General features: G+C 35.7%; 1 protein-coding gene and 1 long non-coding RNA gene across 5 annotated transcripts in view; both read right to left on the reverse strand.

Moving 5' to 3' along the window:
* LOC141362787 (obscurin-like) overlaps window positions 1-18,329 on the reverse strand; it is a 537,091-nt gene that overhangs the window by 505,852 nt on the left and 12,910 nt on the right. For all 4 annotated transcript variants that reach the window (XM_073865032.1, XM_073865030.1, XM_073865031.1 and 1 more), the window contains exons 2-3: window positions 7,084-7,116; window positions 5,479-5,757 (exon numbers count right to left, since the gene is read on the reverse strand). In XM_073865032.1, the coding sequence (XP_073721133.1) occupies window positions 5,479-5,757; window positions 7,084-7,116 (312 nt within the window). The remainder of the gene's footprint in view (window positions 1-5,478; window positions 5,758-7,083; window positions 7,117-18,329) is intronic.
* LOC129430284 (uncharacterized) lies at window positions 1,240-4,017 on the reverse strand. Its single transcript, XR_012368395.1, has 3 exons — window positions 3,676-4,017; window positions 1,613-1,702; window positions 1,240-1,253 (listed from the first exon to the last, which is right to left on the reverse strand). It is a non-coding gene; the product is annotated as an uncharacterized lncRNA (long non-coding RNA).

Here is an 18,329-nt window from a genome sequence, read left to right on the forward strand (position 1 = left end):
ACGTTTTAGCTTACCTCAGGGGCATCCAAGATGTAGGTGTCTTGGTTTCCGCGGTAGTTTCACTTTTGATATTTTTAGGTCAAACCGTTGTTGTCTGTCAGTCATATAATGCAGGTCTATGGTCACTTACTAAACGTAACTTCAAAGAGCATGCACAGAGAAGTCCAAATTAAACAACTGCCCATCATAAGTACACATTGATGGCCTAAGACACGAAACGAGCGGTTTGTGTGAGAAAACGAACACAATTTATATTGTTTTTGCCCCTTGTACCCAACCAAGTCTGTGCTTAGTCTGCGCATGCGCCGGAAGTGATCTGGATGAGTTCGCGCGAGCATACGTAATTGTTTTCTTTCATGTCGGTTTAAACATCCCGGATAAGCACAAATTAGTACAATTTCTATTAGCTGTCTTACCTACAATCTCTGTTCTGTGTAAACAATGAGTGACGTACACGTGCGAGAGATCACTTCCGGCGCATGCGCAGACTAAGCACAGACGCGGTTGTGTACAAGGGGCAAAAACAATATAAATAGTGTTCGTTTTCTCACACAAACCGCTTGTTTCGTGTCTAAGGCCATCAATGTGTACTTACGATGGACAGTTGTTTAATTTGGACTTCTCTGTGAATGCTCTTTGAGGTAATGCTTACCAAGTGCCCATAGACCTGCATTATATGACTGACAGACAAGAACGGTTTGACCTAAAAACATCAAAAGTGAAACTACCACGGAAACAAAGACACCTACATCTTGGATGCCCTTGAGGTAAGCTAAAACATTAGAATTTAATTTCAAAGTGAACTATTGCTTTAAGGTAATAACAGTTTAATGAGACAAAATGATGGAGTATCCCTTTAAAACAATAATATCTAAAATAACAATGGTCTTAAACTTTAAAACAGTGTAACACTGTAAATGCTTATAGTAACAAGGAGAAGAAAATAGTTTCTTATCTCAGCAACTTGCTCTTCAAAGAGTGAACTCTTGCGGTGCAAGAGTGTGATCCAACTCCAATGAACAGGCGCTGTATCACTTCAAAAGTGAATTTTAATTCCTTTGGATAGTCAAGGTTTAATGCGTACACCAGGCCAATCAGGTTCAGAAAAGCATTAGGTATGTCACTCAGGGTGACGCATCACCACTTCTTCCTCAATCACCAGGGCAACGTCATTGTAGAATTCTGGAAAAGGCTCCGCATTTTCCACAACCACTAGGATTCCGATCACCACGCCCTTGATCATGGTCACTGGGCTTTGTAGAATGAAAAGAAAATTATGGTACTATTACTTATAACCAATTTCACAAACAATTTAAAGTCCCCAGACCCCTGCAAATTAAGAGATCTAATGTTCAATTTTCCCTTGTTTTGCCTTAAAGCTGTGTTTCCCAATCCTGGTCCTCGAGCACCCCCTCCCAGAAAGTTTTAGATGTCTCCTTATTTAACACATCTGATTTAACTCATCAGCTTGTTAGGGACACACGTTTACCATTTTGGAAGGAGGCTGATGAGTCAAATTAGGTGTTTTAAATAAGGAGACATCTAAAACTTTCTGGGAGGGGGTGCCCGAAGACCAGGATTGGGAAACAATGCCTTAAAGGTTTCAGCTTACCTCGCATATCTTCATGAATTTAGATGGAGTCTCTCGCATGTATCACGGCAGCCCAAGCAATGCTGCAGTCCTCATCCTTTGGTTTGTTGTCTGTAAAATATATGATGGTTAAAGTACCTCCTTTATTGGTTCAATCCTTTGTTTTTCTTTTCATTTATCCTTTCACCCCCTCCCTCTGTCTTGAAAAAATAAAAACATTAATTTCAAATATGTACACTTTTTGCATACTTTTGTTGTAAATAAATTACCAGTGATGTGGTACAACAACAGTTGTTTGTTACCTTTTGTTCAGCACCAAAATAAGATTTAATAGTAGACGTAACCAGCTGATGTCACTTAAACCAGGAGTGCACTTAAATCAATGTAGTGCACTTTAAGAGTAAAAATAAGTGACATAGATCTATGAGGAATTTATAAATCTTTGGTTGCATATATGCATTGTTATAATAGGGCACACAAATGAGATTCACCATTGGTTAAAACATGTTTATAGAATAATAAGTGGTGGCATTTAATACAGATTTATTATTTATTAGTGAACACCAAGCAACCTTTGCACCCTAAATTAGAAGTGAATACTGCAACATTACAGTTTATAATTCAAATGATGATGTGACTTTGCCTTTTCAGACACCCAGGAATTTAGTCAAGTCCATTTGTTTTTTGCATTAATCTTTTGGCAAAGCATTACAGTCAAGATCTACGCGTTTCACACACACATGCAGGCAAACCAGATCTACGAGTGTGTCATTATAGACCCCTTCAAAGTTTGTAAACATTGAATGACTATCGGGTGCGCGCGCAGCATGGGGTCAAACTGTTCATACCATCCAGGCTTTATAATGTAATCTAACAGGGCTGAAAAATTATGACTTACCTCAAATGAAGTGAACACAACAAACACAAGCCTCTTTGATACTTGCATTGTCCCAGTGTGCACGTTAATTGCTTGCAGCTGCAGATGTTGTATTTTTTTGTTTTTGAGATTCTGCATGAATCGCGAAAACTTAACAAAAGACCTGGTGCGATTTTCACAGCCCACGATGTAAGTAGGCATTTTTGACGATTCCGAATAATACGCAACTCTATCTGCTGTAATGGCTTTTCTGACCCTGACATGCGCAGTGGAAACTGCCTGTGACGTGAACCGTGAAGGGGTCTATACTATTCTGTAATCGCACGCGTTAACGCACACACGCAAATTAGATTCAGAAACCATCAGCGAATGTGTGTTTTTGTCAGGATTATGTGGGATCTGGTTCACGTGGATGCGCGCGTTAACGCATGTGCGTAGAGAATATTATAATGCAAGCAAAACGTTTTGACACAAATGCAACTTTATATTGATATCGTGAGACAGCATTTGAAATGCAAGCACCTGCTTCTCTTAATTTCTTCTAATATGCTGCCTGTCTCTGCCCATTCCTTCTATCCATGCCCAGCGCCACTTATTTAAGTGCTTTATCAATTAGGTCATATCTTTCCTGTTCTTTATAAACTTACTTTCCATCCTGCGGACTACGTTTCCTTGCTACGTGACATCTCCGGTCTCCGCTCGGTACCTGCAGCTGGATCTCTCAACCACACTTAAAGACCGCCCCATTCTACTTCTGATTGGCTAGTTTAGTTTGGTTGAGAGAAAAAGATGTGTTTCTCTCATCCTATTTGTGGGTGAACGCATGAACGCGAAATGATATTAATATAATATTATATATATTTGTTTTTAATTCGCAGCCAACGCCGCCCGCCGGAGATCCGGCACGGTGCCTGAAAACTTCAAACCATGCGAAAAAGCTATTTTGGGCCATTTTACACCAATTAACATGCTAAGTAACTGTACACGTTTTTATCTATTTACCAACATTAACTTACACTAGTCAAAGACGACTTCTCTTTCTGCTCACGTGTCTAACAGCTCGGTGTCTAACACTGCATAGCTAGCAAAAATGTGCGTGTGGCTCCTGATTAACGTTAACTTACCAATCAAGTTGTCTTAAATCAATACACAAACAAAACAAGCCTATTTTTTACATGAAAGAAAGAACAAATCGGGGTATACTTACTATAAAAATACATCTGTAGTCGTTCAAATAAGAGCTCCTTCGTCTTCTTTTTTCTACCATCAGCAACTCGTGTAGCGATCTCGTCCTCTCATGCAGAAAATGGCGCTGGCGCGTCTTGTTCAAATTCGTTAAAGTAGTACGTCATTATGACGTAGAGATTCTGGCACATGCGCATGAGGCAAAAAATTGAAACAACCTATGTTTTGTTGTTATATGAACACCTTATTTAAAGTTTTAAATTTCCCTTTAAGTTGAGGTTGTTATAACTCATCCTAGTGCGTAGTGAGACACTGCAAGTTGACAGGACATGATTTTACTTGTCCACCTGACTAAAACTCAGAATCATTTTTTACAGTGTGTGGTAAGCAGAACTGCTTTCAAAACACAAGTTTAGATTGATACCCCTTGATAAACACAAAATTATCACAAAAACACAAAATTATGGTGACAAAGCTGCAATAAAATAGTTTCAAAACTTATCATTTCTCTTCAAGCAAAATCAAACAATCCAAGAGATATGTTTACATATGTTTATTGTATATAACAACACACTTGACAGATAATGTAAAAATATCTTACTGTAATCACACTAGTTTAGTTCAGTGAATGTAGTGAATACTTTCCTGTAAGTACTGCAAGTAATAATCAGTTTTCAATATTACTGTAAGCAGCACTTGTATTCTGTAAAAAGTCAGCAATTTAATGGCAAATTTTGCCAACTGCATGAAGCTTGTTTTAGGATTCATAAGTGTGGATTACTAAACTAAACTAAACTAAACTAAACTAAACTAAACTAAACTAAACTAAACTAAACTAAACTAAACTAAACTAAACTAAACTAAACTAAACTAAAAAAATAACACGTTCCAGAAGTGTTTGTTGTGTCAACTCTCACTCTTTTCTACCTGCTATTAATTGGGTTTAATGCTTGTAAAGGCATGCAAAGATGGGTGGTATTTGTAATTATACACTGCAAAAAAAATATTTTTAAGAAAAAAAATTCTTAGTATTTTTGTCTTGTTTTCAGAAAAATATCTAAAAATTCTTACAATAAGATGCTTTTTCTTGATGAGCAAAATAACCCAAGAAATTAAGTCTAGTTTTTACACCAAAAATGGTTAATTTAAGTGATTTTGTGCATAAAACAAGCAAAAAAATCTGCCAATGGGGTAAGCAAATTTTTCTTGAATTTTTCTTGCATTTAGTGTTTCAGAAAAATTTTCAAGATTTTTTGCTTACCCCATTGGCAGATTTTTTTGCTTGTTTTATGCACAAAACCACCTAAATTTAATATTTTTGGTCTAAAAAATAGACTTATTTTCTTGGGTCATTTTGTCCATCAAGAAAAAGCATTGTAATTTAAGAATTTTTAGATATTTTTACTGAAAACAAGACAAAAAAACTAAGAATTTTTTTTCTTGAAAATTATTTTTTGCCGTGTATGTTGTGTGGGCCGATTTAGGCCAAAATGCCAGGGCCGAATTTTTGTCCCAGTCCAGCCCTGCCAATGTATGCAGGTTGAATTCAATATAAGAACTACATTTCTTTTGCCTGCATAAACTGTTTTTTTTGTTGTTGCTTTTTTGCAGATAAAGGTTTTAATACAGGTTAAAGTTTAATCTAAGATTTGTTAATCAGTGTTTAAAAAGTGATGTAACACAACTCAAATTAAAACCTCAGATTAGCTCTAAACTCTTCTTAACTTAATCTCTGTTGGTGCAACCCACCCTTAATGTATTTGATAATTAATACATGAGATGCTTCTGTCTTTATTTCCTCATTATACAGCAACGTTAAACTCACCTTTCACATTGAGATTAACAGCAGAACTTGATACTGTAGTCTGTGGTCGTCCAACTCTCTCTGCTTTACACCTGAACTTCTGATCATATTGAGTAACTCTATTGATAGTGAGAGAGTCTCTGTATACAGTGTAGTGCCCAGAGTTTTTCACTTCAGTTGTGTCTTTCATCCACAGATATCTCCAGTCACTGTACTGATTTATCTCACACTTTAGATCAACTGTCTCTCCAATGAACACAGGACCTTCTGGTGTTACACTCACTGTAATTTTGGGTAAAGCTGTAAAGATAATATAATATTTAATCAGGGCTTTAGTACACACATTACACAATGTATAAGCAGCAGACTCATTGTTTGGTATTTTAATATTTACAATAAAATGTAAAGTTTTAGTCCTGGATGCTAGTTGGTCTACAGCTGTGGTAAACGTGTGTTTACAATCATGACTGAAATAGGTAGCAGAGAGCCTGTTCTTCGTACGCCGCTTATTTGATTAATTATCATGATTTAGTTATCGAAGATCCTTGTGCGTTCATGCACTGCATGAAAAGGCAATACATATTGATAGTAGAAACACAGATCAGCTAAGCTGTGTTTGGCCGGTTGTTACAATGGCCAAAGAACACTCGCAATTTTTTAACCCCTGCAGTGCGGGAGCTATCGACGGAAAGTTATTTAACTGCTGCTCATAAGATGACTGATTTAATAAAATTAAAATAAACTTAAAATGAATGTTGGCATGTTTGTCTTGTCATTCATTCAAGAATAATAATCAAAACACCTGCTCCACAAAACAAGATGTATAAGTTCAGAAAAATGTATAAATTCAGATTATAATGACTTGACAAACAATTGCCACTGGTGTGTTATTCATTAAGCATGCATATACACAAATTTGTGCGTGAGATGGGCATACGGATGTTTTCACTAACAAATCTGGATTCAACAAAAACGTTCATATCAAAAAGTCTAAAATGTACGGAAAAAAAAAACTAAAACCACTCACACACAATAATCACATAACAATCAAATACTAGTAGCTTATACTGCTCTACAAAGCCAAAGCGCAGAAACTACGCATTTGGTCAAAACTGAGTTAAGGGTTGAAATGGGCTTTGCGATATCTGTTGTGTCTTGTGACAAAGTCTCCAGGTCAATTTGGTCGCATTTCAGAGAAAAGCATGTGCCAAAATTGCAGGAACATGTTTGACTGGCTGGTGTAAACAACTTTAAGGCATTTTTCTCGGTTTCAGTGTTTGCGTAGTTACTGCACGTAGGGCAGTATAATTATAATAATGTTGATATATAAAATATACACAATATTTTATATTATAATATTTTCTGTATTATATTATACTGTATTTACTTTATTATATATATATATATATATATACAGTACATATATAATATTAATTAATATTAACCTTTTTTGTCTCCAAAACATGATTTCATTTCATAATGATGGTTGATCTGAATATAAACAAATGTGAGTCTAGCTGTTTTTATCAAAAAAATATTACTACACAACAAATCTTGATTATTTTTACTTCAGTAACGTCAGTTTATATGAAAATGTGATGTAATAAATAAATTAAAGTGAATCACCTTCAGAACTTGAGTGGATGTTCGAAATCAACACTGTAAAGAACAAAGAGAAAAACTTATTACAGTTTAAATATGAAGCTGTTAACCCTTTGTAACCTACTGTATGTAAAATACATCAATTTATAGTCATGTTGATTATTTAAATATAAATGATCAGTGTTGGGCGCAGCCTAACAAACACACACACACACACACACACGCGCACACACACACACACACACACACACACACACACACGCACACACACTCACAACAATTACTCAACAATTTATGGCAAAAATGAAAAGTTGTACATAAAGAAATTATTTTAGCCTACTGTATTTTTGAAAAATATGCATATCAGAATTATTACAGAAATATGTTTTATTCTTCATTCTACAGTGCTGGGTGATATATCGATAATGGAAATTTTCCCGATATAAATGTTACCGCTAAAATGATAAGTTTATGCACTGTGCGTAACGCTGCGCAAGCACTTCCGGATGCCGCATGCGGTCTTGGTTTATGGATGGAATGGAAAGTATTTATTTGAAACAGGGACAACTCACAATTAAACATTAAACTTGTTAAAAAAAACAAGAGAACATGTCTCGAGCCAGGTTGTAGGAACAGTTGCTAATTTTCACCTGTAGTCCCTGGGCAGGTATAACGGATAACATTTTTTACAGAGTAATAAATAAAATAATGACAGTTGTTATTAAAACAGACAATTTTGTAATACAATAAAATACAGCAGAAATATGGAAGCCATCCACGCAAATTTTGTCTTTCTATCTCCTCCTCCAACAAAACACAGTTTAGTAACATCTGAAGCATAATGACATACAATAAAACTTTAAACACTCATTTCCTTACACACGCATACTCCCACACAAATGAATCATATCATCGATGTGTACAAACTTGTTCATTTAACAGCCAACTCTTTGTCATGGATGAGAATGTGTGAGAATCTGTACATAAAATATATTCAGTGGGAAAGGTATTCCACTGTCTCGTGGCCACACATGAGAAGGAGGAACTCCCAAATTTGGTTTTACGTTTTGGAAGGCTACACTCCCCCCTTGTTACACTTCTAGTTGTTCGCACTGAATTTTCAGAGCAAAGTGTTACAAACTTTTTCAAAGGAGGAGCAGTAGCACCATATATGATTTTATGAAGCAAGGTCACATTTGAGTGTTTTATTAAATTATTCATGCTAAGTATGTCATATTTAGCAAGTATTTGACAATGATGATAAGAACGAGTTTCCTTATCATGGACCTTGAGACAGTTTTTAAACACAGATTCTAATGGTTTTAAAACTGATTTGCATGCCAGAGACCATGATGTAATACAGTACGTAAGGTGAGGAATAATCATTGCATTTAAATAAATACAAGATGCTTCAGTGGTAAGAGAGTTTCTAATGTATCTAAAATTTACTAAATTAAATTTTAATTTATTACATATTTTTTTTAACATGTCCTTTAAAACTAAGTGTTGGATCCAGAGTTACCCCTAAATATGTAAATCTATCTACATGTTTAATACATTGGCCATTTACTAAAACTTCTGGATAAGTCTTAAGTGTAGACCGGTTTGTAAAAAACATAGTTACAGTTTTTTCAATATTTAACACAAGACATGAATCCTGTAACCAATTACTGACCTTGCTCATAACCCTTGATAGCTTTTTCGCTACGTCTGTTGCATTTCTACCATGGGTATATAATACCGTGTCATCAGCATACATAACAATATTTACACCCTTGCAAACCAAAGGCAGATCATTGATATATAAGCAAAACAACAATGGCCCCAGAATCGACCCCTGTGGAACGCCAGCAGTAGAAACAAGAGACGTAGACAATTTGCTATTTATTTGAACACTTTGTTCTCGATCTAACAAATAAGATTTTATCCATTTTTGAACATTAAAAGAGATATCATATTTGGCCAATTTATGTATTAGTACATCATGATTAACCGTATCAAAGGCCTTGCGTAAATCTAAGAAGACTGCTCCCACCACTCCTCCTTGATCTAGGCTAGATTTAATCTCCTCGATGAAATAACAGCATGCAGTTTCAGTAGAATGTTTTTTTCTGAAGCCAAATTGCATCGGATTGAGAAGGGACTTAGAGTCCAAATATGCTGTTAATTGTTCTACAACAATTTTTTCAATAACCTTTGATACAGCTGGGAGAATACTAATGGGTCTGTAATTAGAAACTACTTGAGTATCCCCGGATTTATACACTGGAGTGACTATGGCAGGCTTAAGAACACTAGGAAAAACATTTTCACTGAAAGACTTGTTTATTATCATTGTTAAAGGCATCATAATAGATGTCTTGTATTGTTTTAAAAAAGCTGTATCACAACCATATATATCTTTAGCTTTACTATTTGATAGTGATAAAATTGCATGTTCAACTTTTCCTGTGTTAACTAAGAAAAACTTTAGTAAAAAAAGAAGAATCATTACAGGTTAAGGGTTGTGTACATCGAGTAATTGGTTTACTTAAACTCAGTTCTCGCACCGAATTTATAAAATAATCATTAAAACATTCCCCAATAATCTGATCATTTTCCTGGATACAACCATCCATCTTGAGTTTTAAATGTTTATTTGCTGGTTTTTCCCTCCCCAGTAATTTATCAATGCTCTTCCATAAATTTCTTGAATTTCCTTTTGCCTCACTATTAACATTAAGAAAAAAATTTGCCCTAGCCTTTCTAAGTTGTTGTGTAACTTTATTTCTTAAGCTTCTAAAAATCAGATGATCAGTATTTTAATTTTGATTTTAAAAACTTTTTCAGAGAAGCATCCCTTTTTTTCATTAATTCCCAAAGATTTGTATTTAACCAGGGTAAGTTATATTTTTTATTTGTTTTCTTGCCCCTTTCCCTGGTATACTTTAATATAATGCCTTTAATGGTTGATATTAATTCAGCGCAAGCTGGCTCACAAGGCAAACTGCCAATGGTGTCATGCCAGTTAATTTGCTTTATATCGTTTTCAATAAAGGCCATGTCCTTTGGAGCAATAAATGGCATTGATTTTCCCTTTACAGAATTCAGATTTTTAAAACGTGTTTTTGATAATTTTCTAGAGACCAACGTGAGATTATGATCTGATAACCCAGTAATAAGGTTATATGTCTTTTTAATTCTATCGGGTTTATTTGTAAAAATTAAGTCTAAAAGTGTTTGGGAAGATTTTGTTACTCTGGTGGGCTTATTAATCATCTGCGTCATTTGAAAAGTTTGTGCAATATCTTTAAGCTTTTTCCTACGCATTTTATCTTGCCAGTTCAAGTTAAAATCTCCCATAAGGATAACTTCCATTTTCCCATATTGTTTAAGTATGAAATTTAAGTAATCATAAAATTCATTTGTGGCAGTAGGAGGGCGATAAACTGCAAAAACAGCAAAGCTCATTTGGGGTGATAGTGTTAGTTTTACCCCCACACATTCCAAATTATTTTCCGGGAGGACTATTTGCTGACTTTGAATACTATCTTTATATCAGAACTCCGCCCCCTTTCCCTTTTTTTCTATCTCGTCTATATACATTGTATCCAGGAATATTAAAAATAGATAGCGGAGTTGTCGAGGTTAACCAAGTCTCTGTGAGGCATAAATAATCAATATTTGAATCCGTCAGTAAATGTTCAAGTTGTTCAGACTTTGAAATAATGCTCCGGATGTTCAGATGTCCACCAAAAATACCTTTCGGTTTCGTTTTTGCGTCCCACAGCACAATCGCATGATTTACAGTCTGGAACAGTTTCATCTGCTGCTGTTTGATGGAAGATACAGTTTGCGTGGTAATTGTTGAAGATCTGTGCAGGAACGATTTTATTGCCATTCGGGCAGTATTACTATCAGGCCTGATGTTTGTTGGAAGAATATTACCTCGAGTTTCTTCTCCGGTTAAAGCCGCACACTTCGCCGATCTTAAGATGCCAGGGTCAGCTGATTGACAGATATCCGAAACCCTCGGTCCAGGATTTGAATGTACGTCCCCGCACAAAAGAAGTATAGCGCAAAGCACGATGGCTGGTCCCGGCTTTGTTGACACAGTTGTAGAGTGTCCATGCATCTCACTTTGCACGCGCCTCGCTCGACCGTCATCCAAAACTCTTGAGTATAGGATGTACTGGCTCCACGAGTCCACCGGCATGCCAACAGCGAATTCACCAGGTGAATCCAATTGTGCACGTTTAGAAGCAGAACACAAACTCCCCGATATTTGTGTGGCCATCAAGAGAAACAATTGCATCACGAAAGTAATATGACAAAAAGGTGTATTGATTTTAACAACATCTTTAAATCTCTGAGGCACCCAGATTTCATGTCGCATTTTATAATATCCTGGTGGTTTCCCAGTATGATTTAGGAGAGGTAAGACAGCAGTACCTGCCGTGCTGCGTTTACCTGCCCCCATTAGACCTCTTGGTTTACATTGTAAACTTTACAATCAGTGTCAGTTAGACTAAAGGAGTGGAGTAAGATGAGCCAAGGTATTTATTTATTAGTAGGGCCCTATAATTTCCACGATGCAGATAACGCGAACATAAACTGTTGTTTATCAGTATATAGAAACCTAAAGCAGTTTGTCTTGAGTCTTAGTGACAGTAGCCTTCTGCTTTCTGTGTCAGAAATTTTCATTTCATAACAAATATATTAACATTTAATAAAGATGCCTGAAAAGTAAAACAATATTTTAGTATTTGTATTTGTCATGTTCTGAATAAAAGTAGTTTAAAAGTTTTTTTTTTTCAAATTTAAGAAGCAAAAATCTGCCTTTAAATTTTAGGAATAAAGATTTATCATGATAGCTATTGATATCGACTGATATAGAAAACATTTCCATGATATTTTTTGGCGATATCGCCCAGCCCTACACAGATCTGATGATTCTCATTGATATCTCAATGTTAAGATCACATGAACTGAAAAAGCTTCATCTCTGTAATCTTCATGTTATCAGAAACTTTCATCTGAGGAATAAATGAATCCTGTACAAATGTTTATGAATGTGAAGAGTTTATTTCTACAATGACATAAATATGCAACAAGATCTGTGGGATGCTTCATTCACACAGATGTCAGTATAAAGTCAAAAGATCTTCATCATATCAGCCAGCAAATCTTAAAACACTAACACTTTAAAATACAACAGAACATATTCTGTTTTTGCTAATGATTGCTCGTTTCTGCTGCAGATTGTTTGAGTCAAACATCTGGATCTAAATGTCAAATATGCTCTGATTGGCTGATTCAGTGATACTGTAGCAGAGATGAGACCAAGGGAGCATTTAAGTGCAATGGGTGTTTAATTTAAGAAAACAGGGAACCACAGAGCACAAAAACATCCCAACAACAAACAACAGAGGGGTATAAACTACTGTATATAGACAGATTAATTATGGCTAACGAGACAGAGGCACAAACAATCAGGGCTGGGTCATGAGGATAAGACTTCAACTGTACTACAAAACAAGATGGAGACCAAGACACAAAGACAAAATGGAGGACAAACAAGTGGATATGATGACACCTCAGACCACATATAGTACTGGAGTTATGATCTTTATTCTCTACCAGCAGCTTAACAAAGCCATGACTCTGATTGCAGTTAACTGACAATAAAAACATTTAAAATGTATTGATAGAGTATTTAGACACCTGAAAAATTGAGAATTGAAATTGAGGAGGAGACGTGAAAAATGGATTAATGACATGTACTTATAGTGTACCTATATGATAACTAATAACAAACAGTACTGTACTTACAAATTGTAGGTACATGGTAAGTGTATAGTACTTACAGGCCTGTGTAATTAATGGCAGGTTCTTATAGTGTACGTACTGTATAAGATAACTGATAACAAACATTACTGATGTGCCATTTTCTACTCATTATCTTTGTCCTTTATTATACCCTTAAACTCAATAATGCATCTTATAAAACGGTTGGTTCCAATCCTTGATTCTGATTGGTCAATAGGTGTGCTTTATTCATGATAAAACACTGCTATGACCGCTTCACCCAACGGTTCTATTTAATATCACTGCGCCCTTAGCAACACCCTTAGCAACACATAAACATATAATGAGACAAAGTCTGAGAACAGTTTGTTGTTTTTATTTGAGCTTTCATGTTGTTGTTCGCAGTCAGGGACAATTTTTCTAGCGGAAGGAATGCTTTTATTGATTTAACTTCATGAAAGTTGCACTAATATTTTTTTTTACTTTAATATTGTGTGGTAACCGTTTTATAAAAGCAATAAGGTACTCGAGGCAAGTCCTGGATCGTGAATAAGTAACGGCTGAAGTAACTCCGCTTCGCGTCGTGCCTAACAACGCCCTTCAGCCATTACTTACTCACGATACAGCACAGCCTCTCGTACCTTATTGCTTACTTATTTTATGGTATGACTAGTTAATATAACTCTGTTAGCTATATCTTAGAGGTAGGTCCTTGTAATAACTGTGTAAAATGCAACACTTTTTTTACAGTCCTGTTTCCAAGCAGTTACTGTGGACGTGCTAGTGAATGTACCCAGTAGTTAAAGCGTACATTATTCAATGCTTGGGTTTAAAGTGTACAATGAATGAAAAAGATACAGAGTATAAAAATGCCACATCAGTATCATTTTTAATACTAATCATATACATACTTAGCCTGGGTGCCAGCCCATCTTAGCCCCGCCCACAAGATTTTGTAAACGGGAAGATGGGTCTGGGGTTTCTGCGTTGAGGAGCTACTATTTTAGAACAAATGCTGGTCGAACCAATCAAATTGTCAGGGCGGGCTTTATACGATGATGGACAGATAATCAACAGTAACGTAATGAACCACGTCACCAAAGAGCGCGTGTGTTGAATGGCTGCCGCTGTAGAGTTCAGATGTGTGGATTCTGACATTGAGTCTGTACTAAAAGATATCGACAGAGCATTGATTTTAAAAGAGGAACAGAGAAACGCGAGCAGGGCATTTGTTGATGTCCTATTTGGCAAAAGTTGGTCGCAACTGAAATGGCTAACGTTATCACGGCGATGCAACTCAGCGTGCACGACGAGATGGATATAATTAGCGGTCGTTGCCAGCTTCTTTTCGGAAGCCCGGAATCGTGGTTGAGTGGAGGGACATGCTAGGCTCCAATATTTTCAAGCAAACGTAATGGCTATCGCCGTGGATGAAGTTCACCTAACGTACAAATGGTAAGAGATAGTCTTACTCTATGACTTAGTAAATACTTCATGTTGTGATATAAACGAAATGTTGTAAACATAATAGGTGTTGATGTACATTCGCTAACTCGGTATAATCACATTGTTAGTGTCATTGTAGCGAATAACTACCAGTTCGGTCAGGCTGCAAAGACGTAATTTCAACATACGTTACACACTCGGTTGCTCTGATTGGTCGTAGGTCTATCCAATTGAGTGCAGAGGCATTTTTCGGTTGAGACACGCCTCATAATTATAGCTCAATGGAGCGGTATCAGACTCAAATTCTGACTAGAATTGAGTATGGCAACGTCAGGCTAATACATACTATGTACAGTATACAATTTATAAGTACATTAGTGTTTCTCGTTATTTACAGAATACATACAATATATGTGCTAGTCATTAACGTACACTGGCCAGTATAAACTTTACACCTACAATGTACTTACAATTTGTAGTTATTATATAGTTACACTATAAGTACCTGTCATTAACTCACAGTTGACTGTAAGTACTTAATACTTATATTGTACATTTATAATTACAGTAGTGTTTCTTGTTAGTTACAATATACATACACTATATAAGTATTTATCTGGTATTACCTAGTACTTACCAAGTTACATAATAACTACCAAGGATGTACCACTGGTAAGTACAGTAATGATACCCTTTAATTACTATGTAGAAACTCAAAAGTAAGTACCACACATTTGTCTCAAAGTACAACATATATTTACCTTATACTGTAAGTACAAGGTAAGTACACATACTATTAAATAAAGTGCAACCGGAAAGGGTATTGTCTATTTGTACTGTGACTAAGAAGAGTGTTTGTGGTGGAGTTGCTATCTGTGTTAAAGGAATAGTCTACTCATTTTCAATATTAAAATATGTTATTACCTTAACTAAGAATTGTTGATACATTTTGGGAGTACTTCGACTCGCCTGAAAAGTCTGCTCCCCTTCTCACTCTCATAATGGGAGAGGGAGGGTGTTACTGCACCGAGTCGAAGTACTCCCAAAAGTGCTATTACGCCATAAAATGTAGCTCCTCTTTTAAATCTGCTTAGAAAAGCGCTACGTTTTATTTTGTACCACCAAACTTGCTCGTATAACTACTCATCTTAAATAGGAAAAACGTTGATGTGTTTGGTCACTTCTAACTTTATCTCTAAATGGTACCATTGAATGAATCGGGCTAAGCTAAATGCTATCGAAGCGTCGCAGTGCGCTCCAGCGCTTACGTGCATGCACACAGATGATAGAGGGATGTATCAACAATTCTTAGTTAAGGTAATAACTTATTTTAATATTGAAAATGAGTAGACTATTCCTTTAATGTGTTGTCATTTTCTATCTACTGTTATCATCTACTATCATCAGTCTACATCATATCATCTGCCATATTTGCTGTTCTCTAATCCATGTTTTAATAAATCAACTTTAATATGTCGTTGTTCTTGTCTCCTGTATATCATTACATGTTGTAGTGACACCCAAAATACATCTGCCTGTGTGTCATTTTAAAGGGGACATATAATGAAAATCTGACCTTTTCCATGTTTAAGTCCTATAATTGGGTCCCCAGTGCTTCTATCAACTTGGAAAATGTGAAAAAGATCAACCCAGTATCTTAGTTTTGGTAAACCATTCGCTGCAAGCATGTAAAAAATAAGTAATTTAAATTTGTCTCCCCTTGTGATGTCAGAAGGGGATAATACCACCCCTAAATCTGCACTATCCAACCACGCCACTGCCATTTAGTGCAGAGATCAGCTCATTTGCATTTTAAAGGACACACAAAAATGTTAAATTGTATTTGTTTAATGTTTTCATATGATAAGATTTGCTTTTTGATTACAGAAATGTAACCATTAAAACTAGAATCCCAAAAATTAAAAATAAAACTTGAGAAGAAATTAAATGGGATTTGAGGAAAAAATATTTCATTATATAATTTATAATCACAGTTTTCTTTCAGTTACCTGCAGATGTGAATTACTGAAAACGTTATGACATGAATCTAATGTAAAGTATATGTTATCTACTGTACAGATATAAAAATCTTGTATGTGGAAAATGTGTGATGACATAAATTAAACTTACTGTTAACAATCTGTCCCTAATGTAGCGAATTTAGGGGTTTTGGTTTTGCTGGGATGTTACTACCCTCCTCACTAAGTGCTTATCAATAGACAGACTAGGTCCAGGGGCATTCACCTTACTTTAGGAGATTATGGGGTGGTTTCCCGGACAGGGCTTACTCTAGTCCCCGACTAAAATGATGTTTGGGTTGCCTTAATTTATAAAGACCTTGCACTGACACATCTGAACATATATACATGCCATTGGTTTGTCTCAAGATATACACCTGTATTATTTTTGGAAGGTTTGTTTGTAAAAACTAAAGTGATCTAAGGCCTAGTTCTGGATTACTCTAAGCCCTGTCCGGGAAAACGCCCATAAGAGGGCAATTTATGTTATGACAGGGGCGTTGCTAGACATAAAGCTTTACTGGGGCACGGGCCCCCCATTTTTTTTTCTTTTTTTACTTTTTCTTGAAAGCCTGTGGTGTGCAAGATACAATTTCCTTTGCTTAACCAACTATTCCAACATTGCAACAAGTACTGGGAAAGACAAACATGTATTTAAAAAATTGAAGTATCATCATATACTTAACATCATTAACATGTTTAAAGGCATAAAATGTTTGGAAATAATGACAGCAGAGAAATTTTTTATGCACATTTGCATTTTACATAACAATGATTAATAACTTATTTTTTTTATTTTTAAGAATATTTTCATTTTATAACTGCTACTAAAAAAATCTATCTTAGTTATTTCCATACCTGTCAAGTATCCCGTTTTGGCCGGGAAAGTTACGTATTTTACCCTCCTTTCCCGCCGTCCTCCCATATTAATATTTTCCCGAAATCTCCCGCATTTTAACCTCCGTTATACAAAAATAATAATGCCCGGGCGGAGTAATAAAAAACATTCCCATCTGATCTCTGTCACTAGCCTCACGCAAAAGATCCACAGATTCCGCCAAGTGGTTATAATGGCAAATATAATAAATAACAAGAATTAAAGTGTGACAATAAATATTTTATATGATTTACCTGCTGGCTTGATAAAGCTTTGAATCCATGTTTGCAATGTTGAACTGCCTAGCAGCCTCTCTTTCCCTTCTCTGTCGTTATTTTGGTGTTTTTTTTTTGTACCAACAACAGCAACTATAATGTTTATATTAACTTAGATCTGATCGGGAACATTAAATCCATTAGACAAGCGATAATACTAAGAATGTGGTTATTTTGTTGTTGTTTGCTTGCTAAGTTGTTAGCACTTTTAGAACACCGACAGCAAATCATTACCGGAAGAAATACATCCAAATGAGTAATTCTGCGGTTTAACAACTGATATAATGTAATAAATCTACCTGTTAATGCAACGAACTTCAGAAACTGTCGTCTTCACTCTCCAGGCAGAGAGTGCACACAGAGATGCTGCGGAGCGGGTGGGAAAACACGAAGTGGATTGGTGTCTAAGTTAATGCTAGTAATATAGTAAAACATCATATATTTATAATACTTTATTAAAACCATAATAGTACCACCCCCCTTAGTGCCCTTTTTGTTTTGGGCAACTGCCCCATCTAACCTTTTCATTTTCTAAATGGATGTTCTCATTACAAAGAAAAGTGAATGGTTTATACATAATTTTGCTATTAAGGTATAATGTAAAAAAAGTTACATTAAGGCTTTTCAACCTAATGCCAGTGGGTTTTGTACAGATGCAAATTTGTGTGTATGTACAGAAAGAGTGTGACTTATGAAATGTAGTTTTCACAGAGCTGTGTGTTTCACTAGTTTTCTTGCTAATAAATTAGTTTGTTTAGTTAATTTTAACACAATTATCAGCACACTATGGTTTAAAAAAAATTATCCGCCTCACATTGTGGCGTTATTTTCCATCCGGCCCTCAGCGTAAAATGAGTTTGACACCCC

Source organism: Misgurnus anguillicaudatus, unplaced genomic scaffold (assembly GCF_027580225.2).
Source record: "Misgurnus anguillicaudatus unplaced genomic scaffold, ASM2758022v2 HiC_scaffold_29, whole genome shotgun sequence".
NCBI classification, from domain to species: domain Eukaryota; kingdom Metazoa; phylum Chordata; class Actinopteri; order Cypriniformes; family Cobitidae; genus Misgurnus; species Misgurnus anguillicaudatus.